Source organism: Populus trichocarpa, chromosome 12 (assembly GCF_000002775.5).
Source record: "Populus trichocarpa isolate Nisqually-1 chromosome 12, P.trichocarpa_v4.1, whole genome shotgun sequence".
Taxonomy (NCBI): Eukaryota; Viridiplantae; Streptophyta; class Magnoliopsida; order Malpighiales; family Salicaceae; genus Populus; species Populus trichocarpa.
The window spans coordinates 2,263,909-2,279,452 of NC_037296.2; the positions used below are offsets into that span (position 1 = coordinate 2,263,909).

At 32.9% G+C, this 15,544-nt stretch overlaps 2 protein-coding genes across 2 annotated transcripts; one reads left to right on the top strand and one right to left on the bottom strand.

Annotated features, from left to right (window-relative positions):
* The first annotated feature begins 1,968 nt into the window (after nucleotides 1-1,968).
* Nucleotides 1,969-5,206, top strand: LOC7464307 (uncharacterized). Its single transcript, XM_024582700.2, has 3 exons — nucleotides 1,969-2,261; nucleotides 3,025-3,181; nucleotides 4,880-5,206. The coding sequence occupies exons 1-3, from the start codon at nucleotides 2,073-2,075 to the stop codon at nucleotides 5,011-5,013; spliced, it is 480 nt and encodes a 159-aa protein (XP_024438468.1). The 5' UTR covers nucleotides 1,969-2,072; the 3' UTR covers nucleotides 5,014-5,206.
* Nucleotides 5,207-13,143: 7,937 nt separating this feature from the next.
* LOC7496429 (small heat shock protein, chloroplastic) lies at nucleotides 13,144-14,413 on the bottom strand. The gene is made up of 2 exons (XM_002318424.4): nucleotides 13,887-14,413; nucleotides 13,144-13,682 (listed from the first exon to the last, which is right to left on the bottom strand). Exons 1-2 carry the CDS (start codon nucleotides 14,170-14,172, stop codon nucleotides 13,252-13,254), a joined length of 717 nt encoding a protein of 238 aa, XP_002318460.1. The 5' UTR covers nucleotides 14,173-14,413; the 3' UTR covers nucleotides 13,144-13,251.
* Nucleotides 14,414-15,544: the final 1,131 nt, after the last annotated feature.

A 15,544-nucleotide genomic window follows, 5' to 3' on the forward strand; every position in this document is an offset into this window, starting at 1 on the left:
CTAATCAATCAAAAGTTAAAAGATGAAATTAAAAAATAAATTATATAAAATGATTCAAAATAAAAATAGTAATTAAAAAATGAAGATCAAAATTAAATTAAAAAATAAATTTTATTTTTTATTAAAGAATGAAATTGAAAAGAAAAAATAATTTAACAAAAGGAAAAAAACAATAATAAAAAGAATATGGATAAAAATTGAAATAAAACATATATTTTTTTATTGAAGGGTGAAATTGAAAACAAAAATCAATTCAACAAAAGAAACTACAAGAAAACAAATGAGGACCAAATTGAAAAAAAATATCCTAAATTGGGATTGAATGATTAAATTGAAAACAAATCAAAATCTTACAAAACCAGCAAAGAACAAAAAATAAAAATCAAAAGAATATAGACCTAAATGGCAATACCCGTGAATTTGAGAACAATTCTAAAATTTTGCATGGTTAGCGTGATTTTCGAAGGGATAAGAGAGAAAAGAAGGAGAAACAAAGCATCAACGGTGATAAACCACCGGCTGCAAGTACCATCCCAAAAAAAAAGGACATCACATCACTTCTAAATACACGTTGGAAGGGGGATTTTGGCTGGCGAGAGGCGCTGCATTCACCACTTGAAGGGCACAAGCACCTCCCACACGTTGACATGCATAACTATAAGCACTTCCAACACGTTGGTGTGCGTGTTATATGAGCCAATCACTTATATATATATATATAAATAAAACAAAATCATTGTGAAAATATAAAAAAATCTCTTGATATCATTTTTAATTTTTCTACTTTCAAGGGCCCTTCAGTTGACTTGAAAATAATATAAAAACTATTGTGAAAATATGAAAAAGCTATTTGTAGCTAATTTTAAATTTTTTGTTTTCAAAGACATTTAGGTCGTTGCACTATATTTTTATTTATTTATTCAAATACTAAATTTTCCCACTAATCTGATAATTACAAAAAAAAAAAAACCATTATGAAAAATATAAAAAACCCCATAATGATAATTTTAATTTTTTTTTGCTTTTAATGGTGTTTTAGTGATTTTACTATGCTTTTTGTTTTTTTTTATATTTATCAAAATACCAAGTTGCCCATCAGCTGACCTGATAATAACAAAAAAATCATTGTGAAAATACAAAAAAAGTTCCTTGATGCTAATTTTAATTTTTTTTTATCTTCCAATAGTATTTTGGGAATTCCACTGTGCTTTTTAAAATGGAAAAAACTTGTTTATTCCCAATTAATTTCATAACAACTAATGAACGTTATAAAAAAATCTCAATTCCCTTAATAACTAATTTTAAGTTTCTTAGTGAGAAGAGCAAAATTATGCAAACATTTTTTCAATAAATAATATTTTCATTCATAATCTACAACGTTTTCCCTTCTATTTTAGCTTTTGTTATTGGTGGTTAATCTTGATTTTTCAGATTTATATTTTTGAAAAGGGAAATAAACCAATCTTATAACCAAACGAATCTGCCTATATATAAAACTTATATTTCGAGCATGTTGTCGGAATTCCTAGCTTAGATGAATGCACGTGTTCAGCATAGGTTGAAAATAACTTTGCCAAAAGTAATTAATCATAGAATTCTGCTTAATATATACAAAAATAGAGTCTTATAAGACAATGCATAGTGCAATAAAGGCACAGGTTGGATAAATATAGGGATGATAATAGGTATTCAATATTCAAGTTTCTCTATATTATTTTATTTATTATTATAGATAAAAAAATTAGATATTCATATTTTATTTTTTAAATTTTGAACATCCATATAAATATTTATTATCCTATTATGAAAAACCTATATCCATGCAATTTGGAGTATCATTGAATTATTTTCCCTAGATAAATGTCGTTTTTCGGATCCATCGGACCGGGCCGAATTGCGATGGATTCAGTCTTGGTCATAGCCCAAACACATGATGGAAAGCTGGAAACTTGTATACGGACGAAGACAACATAACTAACGTTAATCCAGTTCTGTTTCTCAAAGCACCAAGCCTCTTTCACTGTCTCTCACCCTCTAGCGATTGCGTTTACAGAGTTTTTAGCGAAGACAAAATGGAAGAGATTGAAAAGGGCAACAAAGGAGGCAGTGAGGAGAGATGGAAAGGAGCTGTTGATAATCTAACAGAGATGACATCAAATCTTGATTCTCTTCAAAAGTTACTTGTTAAAAAAGCTGTCTTTGTTGACGACGAAACCTTCTCCAAAGCCTCCCTCACTTCTGAACAAGCCCGCACTATCAAGGTATTGATCTGGGATCTTCCTATTTCATGCAATCTTGATCGGATTGTTGTTAAATCATGATTCTTTACGTTGGTTTCTTCCGTTTGTCATGATCATTGACCAGTTTCACAATCTGGGTTTTGCAAAGATACCTCCATTTGTAGGTTTTCTGATGTAATGAATGCTTCGTTTATTTGACTATGAGTGTAAGAGTAGAATTACTGGATTTCTCCTAAACTTGTACAATGTTGGCAATTGAAGTTAAAGTTTTCAAATGTTCTTGCTAGTTCATTCATTAGGGCACTTTCTTTGACCATTTGGAGTAAAAAAAAAGATAACTAATTTTGAATCCAAATTTCTTTGGACACCAATTTTGAATCCAAATTTCTTTGGACACCAAAATGTAACTGTTTACAGATATTTAACAAATGAAGTTATATGCAAAACGAAAATCTTTGCTAATACATTTGACACTTGCATCATGGGCTTGCAACCTGTTGGATCATGCCTGTATAAAGCTTTTGTCTAGTGATTGAGATTTCAAGATAGTGATGCTGGTTTGCTAGTGTATACTTACCTCATATGCACAATCAACATGCATCTAGATTTTATTACTGGGTAAGTTTATAACTAGAGTTGATTACTACTAGGTTTGTAGCGTGCTGTTTGATACTGTCTTTGTAGCATGTGCAATCTTTTCTCTTGTTGCCTTATTGTCTGAGTTTTCCTTTTCTTTTTATCAAGGCAGCATCAAAATCATATACAGGCTATCTGTTGTGTGTAGGTTCTTGAACAACGGGTAGAGACTTTGGAAAGGGGGCTTGATGCTGCCATCTCAGCTGCTGCTCGTGCTCGTGCAGAAAAGCGACAAGCAGAGGCAGCACAAAAGGCTGCTGAATTACGTGCACAAGAGATAACAAGAGAACTTGAGAACACCACAAGTATGTATGCCAACTCTTCTTTTTAATACCCCTGGATGTCCAGTCAAATGCTGTGCGCTGAGCCAGCCTTGTGCCTTGGCCTGAATGACATTTAATATAATGTAACCATATATCCCTATACGTGTATTAGATACTCGTAAGCGATTTCTATTTTCAAATTTAGAGAGGGTCTTGCCTGTCTATTAGCAGGGGAGGCATGGCCAAGAAGCTGCTAGCTGACTGCCCCCTTCCACTTGGCCTTTGAAAGAAAAATTAGGAAAAGTTAGCTTCATTCCCAGTTCAATCTGAATATCTGTGTGATGCAGCCAGCAAGAGTAGCATTTGTTTTCCTATTTGATTCTAAAGCTTAAGAAGGTTTTTGTGATTAATTTGCTGGGGCACTACTGTAGTTTTCAGATTTTGGAAATTGTAGGTCTAGATTTCTAATTTAAAGTTCAGTAGCCTTTGAATTTTTTGGTTTGGTTTGGTTTTTCCTATTCTAATTAGAAATTATAGTGTTTTCTTATAAACAAGTTTAAATCTTTATTAGACGAGGAGTACTAAAACTTCAATGTATATCTATGACATCTTTGGATAAGGAAAAAGGCCATATTCTCATAGAATTGGCAACACTTATGCTCTTGTTATTGAGTGGTGCAATCAATTTTTGGTGCGACTCCTAAGAACCATAGTTAAGATGATTAGGTCTCTCCCTCTTGGTGTAATTCCTAGAATCTGTACTAGTGTAAAGCTTAGTCGTTTTCTTTCATCCGTGATTAAATTTCAAACCCGAAATCCTTTTCTTATTGGGTTTGCCCTAAAATGCCAATTTTCCAAACCCCAGCCCACCTTAATACACTTGTGGGACAAAAAATCAAATCTGTATTTATAATTCTCCTATGTGCTTCAAACAGATGCCCAAAGCATGGAAACATTTTTTTGTCTGGAATTTAGATTGTCAAAAAATTGCAATTGCATCATGGCATTCCAAATTTGAAGTTGAAGATATAAGTGCAATGCTATCTGTTATCATGGTCAGTAAAATGCTAAGCAGTGTATGAGAAATGGATTGATGAAGGAGTGGAAGTAATAACAGAGTGGTAATTGAATATGATTTAAAGTGCTCATGTGGATAGTTTATTTGTTAGCTTGAAAGTACTCTCTGCGGGTGAGACAGAGAGGGTCTATATTGAGGATTACAGGGAGTCTATGCAGTGCAAGCAAGGTGACAAGTGGAATTGGTTTAGGAAAAGATTGGAGCTCACCAAGCCAAATCTCTCTAAGATACCCCATCAATCTAAGATTAATTGGAGGATTCTTCCACTAATATCTCATTTGATCGTCTTTGTCACCTGTGATAAAAATAATGTCATGTTAGCCATGATAATAATTGAAAATAAACTACTAGTCTCTTCATCTGTATACATTAAAGGTTAATTTGTGCAAAAAATCTGAACAATCTCTCTCCATCAAAGTCCTACCTTATAGAGCCTAAGCAAAGCCATGTAATACAATCCTATGCTTACTGTTACTTGCAGCACCTGGGTGTTTTTTTATTAGTTGATGCTCGAAATCAATGGGAACTTCAATGTTTTTCAATCTAACCTGTTTCTGGACATGATGATTAATCCCTTCCTTTCAAATTTTTTTTGGCAATTACTATATTAAATTTTCACTTTGACAAAATTTTAAGTACAATGTTGCTCCCCTTTGCTGCAGAGGTATTTGAATTGCACATGGAAGAGTTGCGTGCAAAGCAAGACGAGATTTCAAAGCGTGATGGTGACATTAAACTTTTGGAAGCAATAATTCAGACGCTTGGTGGAAAGGAATCCCATTCTTTGAATGGGTAAACATTTTTTTTCCTTCTTCTATTATGTAGATGAAAGTGTTCTGTAAAATGCTCTGTTTACACTGTTCATGCTTGACAACAAAATATTTAGGAACCTAAGAATGTGCCCTCTTTGATACAAACATTCATTTACTTTTCGGTGTCACTCGAGAATACAATTTCAAAAGGTAATAGCATCCTCTGGTTACTTGATAGTGGCTAATGTTTCAATCCATCCCTCCTTTAACCTGTTTCATTGCAGAAGTGAGTCAGGATCAGGTCTGATACTTTGATCTCGAGTTTCATAAATAACAGTGGTGATTTTTCCAATTAAAACTGTATATGCTTTTTGCGTAACACCCTTAATTTCTCTTTCACAGTCAATGAGCTAATGCAGCAAATGCTACTTGAATTGGTCTGACAATTCAAAGATGGCCTAGTTCAACATTCAAGCATTATTTCCTATAGGAGACCATTTCGTTTAGTTAAGATTTGGAGCCGTGATTTTTCGGTGAATTTGCAACAGGGTATTTTAAGCCATGAGTGATGGACAATTGAAGATATATCAATAGGAATTGTGGACTTTGTTTTAGATTGTTACAAGCTAACCAAGTTTCCTGCCATGCTTGTAAACTCAGCCAGTAATCACACCATTGCAAGTTAACTATATAGGTTAGAAGTATGAAACTAAAGAAAAGGAAAAAAAAATCCTATCCGAGAAAAAAAATCATAATTATAAAGTTAATATAGAATCCATCCACTATTAAGCTTCCTACAATATGATTACTCTTTCCTCAACTACTTCTTATATTCCAAATGCTGTATAAAATTGTGAGAAATAAAAGTCCTGTAAATTCTCTGATCACAGCATGGATGGCTTCTTTTGAAGGAAAAAAAAGAGAGGATTGACTTCACTTGGGTTTGCAAAAGTGGACTCGAACATATCTAGATGGAGAACCAAAAGGAGTGGGAAGACTCAAATTTCAGGGTCTCACCTCACCTTTGTGTTCATTCCAATCTTTCATTCGATGACTAAGAAGACCTGGCTAGCCAGTGCCAAAATGGAGGTTGGGTCTGGTGGAGGTGTATGCTTCTGTTGAAGAGTCAATAGATTAATTAGCAAGTCAACCACTTTCAGTGAACTTATTATTGTTAATTAATCCTTAGTACTTTGTGGATTCTAGGAAGATCTTTGTCACCATCCTTCATTTTCCACCATGAGATAATGGCATTTTCTTGGTGGAGGCTCCAACAATACCTAGCAAGATCACTTCAAGCAAGTTAAGCTCTGAAGTTATGTCATCATTAAATTTTTACCACAAGCAGATTAGTAGTAGGAGCCTGTAAATGCTGCAACTCTACATATCATCATCTCTTGCGTCACACTTGAGAATAAGTTCAGAAATGGATTATGAGTATGATCTTCCAAGCTCAACAAATTTGTTTTTTCTCGGAGGAATTTTAGTTTACTCTAGCAAAATTCATTTATCTCAAATTTCCCACTCCAAAACATCCTTACAAAAGTTTCGTGTTGAAGTTTAAAGAAATGATCCAATTGAACAAGATACACAACACGGATCGGATCTATACACGAGAAATAGTTTTTTTTTTTTTACCAAATTAGTTTCTTAAATAATATAAATTATTGATAAAGTAGATTTAATTGACATTAGGAGAAATTCACTGAGATAGATATTTTAAAATGAATATGTTACCTTGACAAATATAATATTGAGATCACGTAATCACTTATGGCAAGCATCTTTCTAAAAGAACCAAGGGTGTGCTAGCTATATTGTTCATCAAATCCTGCCAGAAAATCTCCAGCTATGAGTTCTGGTAGTTAAGATTTCTTTTAAATGCCCTACTATGTTAAATCATCAGCCAACTTCCTGTTAGAACCACCATTATAATAGAGATTTTGTTCACCGGATCCTTGATATTATGTGTCAACTGCATATTTGCATCAGCAAATGTTTGGTCTGTAATGATTGATTCAATTGGTGTACAAACTGATCGGTTTCAGAAAAAAAGACAAAAATAATCTTCCTCTGATTTTTGTCTATATACGATCAAATCCAACATTATATGGACCACTAATCACATGCGTAGAATGTAATAAGTGCAGATCTAAAAAAGATAATGCACCTAGGATGATGCAATAATTAATTATAACACATCTCCTTACATAACCAAACCCCAAGATAATTACAAAACAGAAATCAAAAAGGACAAACCAAAAAGAACCCTAAACTGCAAAATGCTGGTCCAGCATGACCTATATATATATATATATATATATATATATAAGCATACTCCATGAAGATTATTATTTGTATTGGCCATTTCCCCCTCTCATTATCGTGTTATTCTTAGTATGGTTAGTGTTTTATTCTAATTATATATTTAAAAATATTTAATTAATTAACATATACTATAGTTTTGCATGGTTTCTATTGAAAACTTTTTTTAAAAAAAATATTGATTAAAAAAAGTTATAATTTATAGTTTTGCTTAGACTTTTCTTTTAAAAAACCACAACCACATGGTCATACACATACTTACTTTAATAGTCTAAAGTGGTGCCTACGTCTTATGTGTGTGTTGAGTTTTCAAAACACATATACATAACGGAAATAATAAATTTAAATTTTGAGCTTCTAACAACAATTCTCCTAAACTCTTTTAGAAGAGAGGGATTGCTATACCTTAGAGTGTTATTTTTTTTAAGGTATTTTTGTACTATATTCTATTTATCTTAGGAAATAAGAGGCATAACATTCTATTTATGGAGAAATCTAAAAACTCTATAAATGATAAAATATCAATTTGCCCCTTAAATAATATCACATATATTATTTTAGGCTAATTTTAGAGATTTATTCAATTAAGTCCTTGTTTGATTGTTTCTAGATCTAGAATTGTAATCTCCTGTATTAATTACATTTTAGTCCTTAATTTCTAAAATTTATTTACAGTCAAGTCACAGTTGATTAATCATTCCATTTTAATTTCTAACTAATAGTTCTTATGTATGTGACCTATTATATAAGACCCATGTTTTGGCCCAACAGATCTAAGCTCAAAGTTTAGCACAGACCCAACCCAACTAACCTAGGTATTTAAAGAACAGGTTGCAAGAGAAATTGTTATTCTTCATCTCCTCTTTTTCTCCCTTGTCATAACTTTCTCCTAAAATACCAAGGATTTTGATTTTAAGTTTAAGTTTCGGTTCAAGAAAGGTTGAAGAAACAAATAAGTATCTCCCTCTACTGTTATTTTTTATTAAGACATTGATTGTGGAAAGATTAAATAAGCGTTTAGGGTTTTTTATATTGTTTTGGTGATTGAATGATCTAAGAGTTATAATTGATGTTTTAGGGTGTTAGTTGGCTTTAATCGAAGTGATTAGATGACTAGAATCATGGATTATTGAAGAATAGATTGTGTTTTTATGGGATTTACAAATTTGAAGACTGATAGATCGAGATTCTAGAAATCCCGATCAACCGGTCGACTGATTGACTTGATGTTGTCGATTGACCAGTTCGTCTAAACCAGCCAACCAATTAGCTTGTGGTGGTGGTCGATTGGTTGGACATTTCGGTCGACCGGTTGACTTAGCAGTAAAGGTAAATCAGGTCTGTTAGGTTCAATAGGTTTAAGTTATGTTCGAGATTGATCAGGTAAATCAATATGGCTTTATAATTACGTTTTGGTCTCTAATCTTAGAATTTTAATCTTTTATGTTACTTTGCTTCGAGTCGTTTTTTAGTGTTTTTCATATATGTTAAAGGGTTTTGCTGACGTTTCTCCTCATGATCTTCAGTAGTCTCCGATTCTGCATTCGCTTGTCTTTTGCTTTTGTTTTTTTGGTGAGTGAGATAATCTTTAATATGCATGCAATATAAATAATATATGTATGTTGATTATATGATGAGTATAATTGATTAATTCTTGAATATTTATATATGTTGCTTTATTATCTGAGTACTCATCTATTCTTGAATTTATACTCGTATTCTGTTGAATTAAATTCTATTTGATATGACATTCGTTTGCTTTGATAATTACACAAACATCTATTATATCTTGATATAGAACTTGTTAGTAACTCCATACTAATAAGCGTAGTTAGTCTATGTGTACATAGTATTTTGTATACCTAGCTTGTGAGAGAGGCACTGACTTGTGGCGACTGATCCTCCCACAGTGGTCACCTTCGGGTATTATCTGATATCTGACATGTATTTCATTACCTTATATTAATACGCTTAGTATGTATATTTATATCAAGATTTTTACTACCTGTAAATTATTAATATCTGAGATGTATGTTAAATGTTATTCCCTCACTGAGTTGATTGAACTCACCCCTCTATTTTAATATTATTTCAAGTTCTTTGCTTCCATTAGTAGGTTGATCTTTGATTGAGAGTTCTTGTTACTTTTTTTTTTGGTGTGTCTTGCTTGCTTCTGCGAGACTTTTCTTATTCATTGTGATTTAATGTCTTAAATGCTCAACTATTATGTTGTTTTCATTCAAGTTTAGATTATCATTTCAAAGATTGGATTTTATTTAATGTAATAATAAGTATTTTGAATTATAAGTATTGGTTTTGAGGAATATTTTGAAAGATTATGAAACACTGTGGAATCCTTATATAGTTTATTTTATGATATGTATGTTCTGAGGCTTAATGTAGGTTGGATGTCCTTACGACACAGCTTATGCGTTGTCAGTTATGGACCCAGGATTTGGATTGTGACACATTAGGTTCCCTAATAAGTTGTCCCAAATATAAATAAAATTTTTAAATAAAATAAGATTAAATAATTTAAATAATTTAATTTATAATCAATTCAATAATTGATTGACCTGTATTTGAATATCAAGTACAATGTCTAACAACTTGTTATGATCCCTTAGATATTAGAAAAGTCATAAGTGGTTTGACTTAACCTTTCAGTGACTAATTTTCCAGTGTAATTATTATCCTTTCATCAATAATATTTTGATTTATACATTATAGTATGAAGCATGTCTGTCTTGTCAAATCATGTTAGTTCTTAACATTATAGTCATTGATTATTTGAATAAGATTTTGAAACTCTTTTTAAAATTCATTCCATCTTATCAAAGAATTTTACAATCAATACTATTTGAAAATAGATGAAATATTTTTCTAATTCACACAGGATGATAAATCCTCTCTTAATTACTCAAATATCTTCATATAGTTTATATTATACCTAATATTTACTTGTTTGTTACTCTTGATTAAGATCACGTATGGTTAAGATCAAAGCATAACACTCCCTATATAAGATAACTTAGTGATCTCAAGTCTAAGGATCACTTACACAACTATTACATGAGTCTTTTCATAGACATATGTAATCTCTCCATATAGAATTCTCTTGTAGGTCAGTTCAGTGTATATGTTATCTAATAAACATCTACATATTAGTTTCAGATATCTCTCATACCTTAGTTTATAAGAGAAGCTGTTTCCTTTCATAAATGAAGAAACATAATATATATCAATCTCAACAACTGTAATTAATATTCAATCTTAATAAAATATTAACCGAGAATATTTAAAAACAATGCTTTGATACAATAAGAATCTTATAATTATAATAACTTTATAATTTTCTTTACAAAGTATTTTTATCCCGTAAACTTTATCTTTACTCTAGATTCATTAATTAAATATTAGATTCATTAATCAAATATAAATGAATATTAAAGATAAAAAAAGCCTTTATTAATAATAAATATATTTTACATTAATAAAATCAGTGTTATATGTAACCAAACGATTGGCTACGAGGTATATTCATTAACATTATGTTGTGCCACTTGTTTGCAACACTAATTGTATGTTTGATATTGGTGTATTATGCTTTTTAAAAGTGTTTTTAACTTGAAAATATATTATAATGATTTGTTTTTAGTTTTTTTTTATATTTTTAACATTGATACATCAAACAATATTACAAAAAACATTGATTTGATGTTTTTTAACATATTTTTTTAATGCACCTAAATACAGTTTCAAATGCAAAAACAAACTAATTAAATCTTACATTATATCATTTTACCAATTGTAAAATTGGTAACAAAATGAGTTTATTATTTTTAATCTTCTCAAATCATTTTACATTAATCAATATTATTTTTTTAAAATAATTTTAAAGCTATATTTTTTACATCTGATATATTTTAAAAAATTATTTTTTGTCGACCTTCGCTTCTAGATGTATAAAATGAAAGGTAATGGCATAGAAGAAGAGCGAGACTAAAATTCCAACTTCCACTAACCGACCCTGTCTTGCATGCGTGTTGACAATTTTTATATCTCTTTTGCTTTCTTAAAAAAAAATAACGTCTCATTGCTTCTCTTTTATCCTTTCTAAATTCAATTTTTCCATATCTCTCCCTTCATTGCATACAACAAAGTAGAGGAAATCCCTCTTCTCCTCTTGAGATCTTTTGAAACTTCCATGTCCATCTTTTCTTGGAGAAAAATGGGCAATTGTTTAGCTCATTGTGTTAGACCTCCCTTTATAGGTTCATGCATTAGAATTGCTGAAGCCAAGCAAGAGAAAGTTTTGCAGGTCGTGAAAACAGATGGAAAGGTTTTGGAATTCAGCACTCCAATTCTTGTGAGAGATATCTTGGTGAACTTTTCTGGCTCAGGAATTGGTCTAACACAGGAAGGTATAGAGGAGCATCATCTGCCACCAGGTTACGAGTTAAAGCTCGGGAATGTTTACTATATTCTTCCTTCAGCTCCAGTGATTTCACCTGTGATTGACAGAGAAGATCAAGCCAGTGGAGGTGTCCAGAGGATTAAAGTAGTTATCACAAAGCAACAACTTCGACACCTTTTGACAAAGGAAATATCTGTTGAGGAGGTTCTGTTGGGGCTAGAGCAGAAAAGTTCTTCTCTTGATTCTCCAAGAAACTGGAAGTCAAATCTGGAACCAATTCCTGAAGGGTCTGAGTAGTATAGCTTCGGAATGTACACTTTAGGTACTGGATTTTCTCGTGTATCTAACAATTACGAAGTTATCATGCAGATGTACTTATTACTTTGCCAAAGATGGAGAAGATGTAAAAAGAAAAAAAGAGAAGCAATATAGAAAGAATTCTCCAACAGAATCTTGACTGATTCTCGTCTATTCCGTTCTCAACGTGTTCTTACTGGATTAATTTCTTGAAATAGAAAGTAGGAGATGATTCTCTGATATATTTCTGCTATTCTCATGCTGCAAGTTTATTACCTGAGAAATATTGGTTCATCTGGTCCACATGGCCCCCCTTTCCGCGTGCATGATGCACACCAATGCTGTGTTTGGTTAGTGTGGACAAAAATAAAAAAAGAAAGACAGATACATGTTTTGGAGTAAATTTTATCATTTCATAACAAGACATATTTCTTTTATCTCAACATTTTACGTCGTTTTTTCTATATATTTCAAGATAATAACCAAACATTACCTAAAATCCTGATTTAGACCATCATGGGCAGTCCTCGATCAACCAGGCACTACATGCCAATTCAAATGTCAAGCAGAAGAAACAAAATCCCGAGATAATATTATCAAGTGGGGTGAAAATGAAACGAGCCTTAAAGACTGAACATTAATTACCAAGTTGTCGGTTGTCTTTCCTTCCAAGTTAAGGGATGAGAGAAGATTTTTCATGAGAAGAATTGCATTATTGTCCGTTTTTCAAGACCTATCTTGCAAGTTGAAGGCTAGAGAATCTTCATCTACTAGACATTTGCGTAAACAATGTCCAAAAATGCAGGGGCAAACCAGAATGGTAAACTCCTCTGCCCATCCCGCATTAGTTTGACTCTAGCTCGAATGGTTCCTTTCTTACTTTCGCAGAAATGTTTCAAGATTTGAGCATAAGAGATGGTCAAGTGTTTTCATAGTTGTTCATTTTGTTTATACACTGAATCTAAATCTATACCAGATTCTTATGTAACATCGATGCGTGTGCATATCCGACACAAATATCCATATCAAATTTGACTATTTTTTTCTTAATTTCTTTTATATATTTAGAACATCAGATTTCTCCTGGTATCGGAAATGGTTGTCCGTTGTCCGAGGGAAGCAACATAGGCAATAATTGAGAAAGAGAAGAAGCAAGACATTACATTTTCAAATACAATACAAGGACTGAAAGTTCTTTCAAAACAAAAGCATTATACATGGTACAGACTTCTTATAAAATCTTTCACTGGATTTGGACATCAATGACCTTAGGTTCAACTTTGGTCTTAGGAATGTTAATGAACAGAACTCCATTTTTCAACTCAGCCTTGATCTTATCCTTTCCGCAATTATCCGGTAGCCTAAGCCGGGTATCATAAGAGCTGACGCTGCTACTAGACCATGAATCATCGCCAGTTTCTTCCTTCTTGTGCTCTCCTTTAATAACAAGCACATCATCCTCGACCGAGACCTTGACATCCTCCTTAGACAGTCCTGGCATGTCGAACCTCATCTTGATCTCATGTTCCTCATCTTTGATTTCCCATGGTGCACGCACCTCTCCTCCTGTCCTGTTCCTGCTGCTAGGAATTGTCAGTGCATCATCGAACAGTCGGTCCATTGTGTCCAGCATTTGACGCATTGTCCTCATTGGTGACAATGGATCCAACAAACCTGTGATTGAGGTCAAGTTTCAAGTCATTTCAGATCATTTTTTCCATTGCATATGCTCAACATTTATAAAAGATGGATGACTTTTCCTATTAAAGAAAAGTAATTAAATAGTAAAACTGAAGAGTGATCTTCACAACTAGGCCTGATCGAGCATATTTAAGATCGTTAGGAAAGGAGAGAAAAAAAAGAAGGAAGACTACTTACCGAATGGGGAGATATCAACAGCTAATTTTCGAGGCTTTCTCTCAACTGCTGTCCCTTGGTTGTTTCCTTGCTGATTGACATGCACGTCCACTGAAGTATCCTTGTGATCACCGGCAGCTTCTGCTCTCACCAAAGCCAACCTTGAAGGCTTAGTAGTACTCTTGCCAAAACCACCCCTTGATGGAAAAGACACTGAGCAAGGAGTTATAGGCTTAGTTGAAGGCACAACTTCGCCTTTGCTTGACAACAAAGGTGCAGATGACCAAGACAATGTTGACGAAGCCATTGCTAAGTAAAAAACAATATATGCACCAAGTGACAACCAAAGAAACTGTGGCTAGTGGAAGTGGCGGCTGTACACAATAGTATGCTTTCTAGATATGCTGATTAAGGAGCTTGGGATTGTGAATATATAGAGCTAGAGGGCAAAAGAGAGAAGGGAAGCATGGAGAAGAGTCTTGAAAGTTTGAGAGTTCTCGAGCTAACTCAAAGAAACACCTAGAGTTTTGTCATCATCAAACATCATCCATACTAGATTTTCTACTTCGAGTCCTTTTCTCATTCCTTCGGGAAACATCCTTGTATCTTGCTGTACATGGGCAGGCTTTGTGGGATGTAACAGTGTCTGAATTGTAGCCCAATTGTCTTTTGGTTCATGATCCAAGCCCACATGATTTTAGACACCAGTGACATCTCTTTGAACTTGGATTCTTCCCTTGCGGTTGTTTTTGAACAAAACCTTGGCTTTGGTCCACAAGAAAATGGTGGTATTCTCAGTACAGTATCCTTCACTGGATTCTCTGTTTCCTATCAGTACAGCCTACTTTATGTACAGTAGATTCTCGCTGAATATATATATATATATAGGATCCTAAACCCTAAACACTGCAAAGGAAGTCTTGAATAGTAATCCTATCCCATCTTCGGACAAACTCTCACAATTAATCATGTTGAAGAACTGTATATAACCTATTCTTTTTGGCTAAACAAGCTATTATCTTAATTTTTATTATATTTTCTCAAAATCAAAATCTTCGTATAATTTTTATTTTTATTTCTTATGATGAAAAACTTGGATACACACCCTTTGGGTGCCCATCAAGTACATTTCAAACAAATATATAGATTGTGCGAGTTCACAAGTTCTTATTCGAACTCTCAAGAAAGGAGATACCAATATCTATAATTGTTAGAAAAACCAGGTAAGAAGGTAGATACCAATATCTACAATGCCAGACATGCTAAGGGTAAAAGAGAAGCATCGACGGTAAACATGTTTTTAAAATTCAAAAAAACATCAAATCAAATAAAGGTACTTTGAATTGTCATTTTACATGACTTAAAACTAGGTCATATATACAGAGTTAACATTGAAGTGTCGACTGTCATTGTTCTTGAGCAGCAATGATGAATTCCAACCCAGTGAAATATCAGTGAATCACAAGTAAATTTATCATGTCCCACATGAGGCAATCACCCTACAAAAATCAGAGAATCCAAGGCACTTAATATTTTAGCAGCTCATGGAGTCTTATAACTCACAAGTCCCTTTCCCTGTTTGTCACCATCTTTCCCCATAACCAAAATCTCCATAAATAGCTTGGCAAAGTAAAAGAAAAGGAGAGGCTGAGAGAGGATTTATAACTGTTTGACTGGTC

Coding starts and splice junctions, on each gene's coding strand:
- LOC7464307 (XM_024582700.2), top strand. CDS start 2,073: ATGGAAGAGATTGAAAAGGGCAACAAAGGAGGCAGTGAGGAGAGATGG. Junction 2,262..3,024: donor AACAAGCCCGCACTATCAAG/GTATTGATCTGG, acceptor TGTTGTGTGTAG/GTTCTTGAACAACGGGTAGA. Junction 3,182..4,879: donor AGAACTTGAGAACACCACAA/GTATGTATGCCA, acceptor CCTTTGCTGCAG/AGGTATTTGAATTGCACATG.
- LOC7496429 (XM_002318424.4), bottom strand. CDS start 14,172: ATGGCTTCGTCAACATTGTCTTGGTCATCTGCACCTTTGTTGTCAAGC. Junction 13,683..13,886: donor TGTTGATATCTCCCCATTCG/GTAAGTAGTCTT, acceptor CCTCAATCACAG/GTTTGTTGGATCCATTGTCA.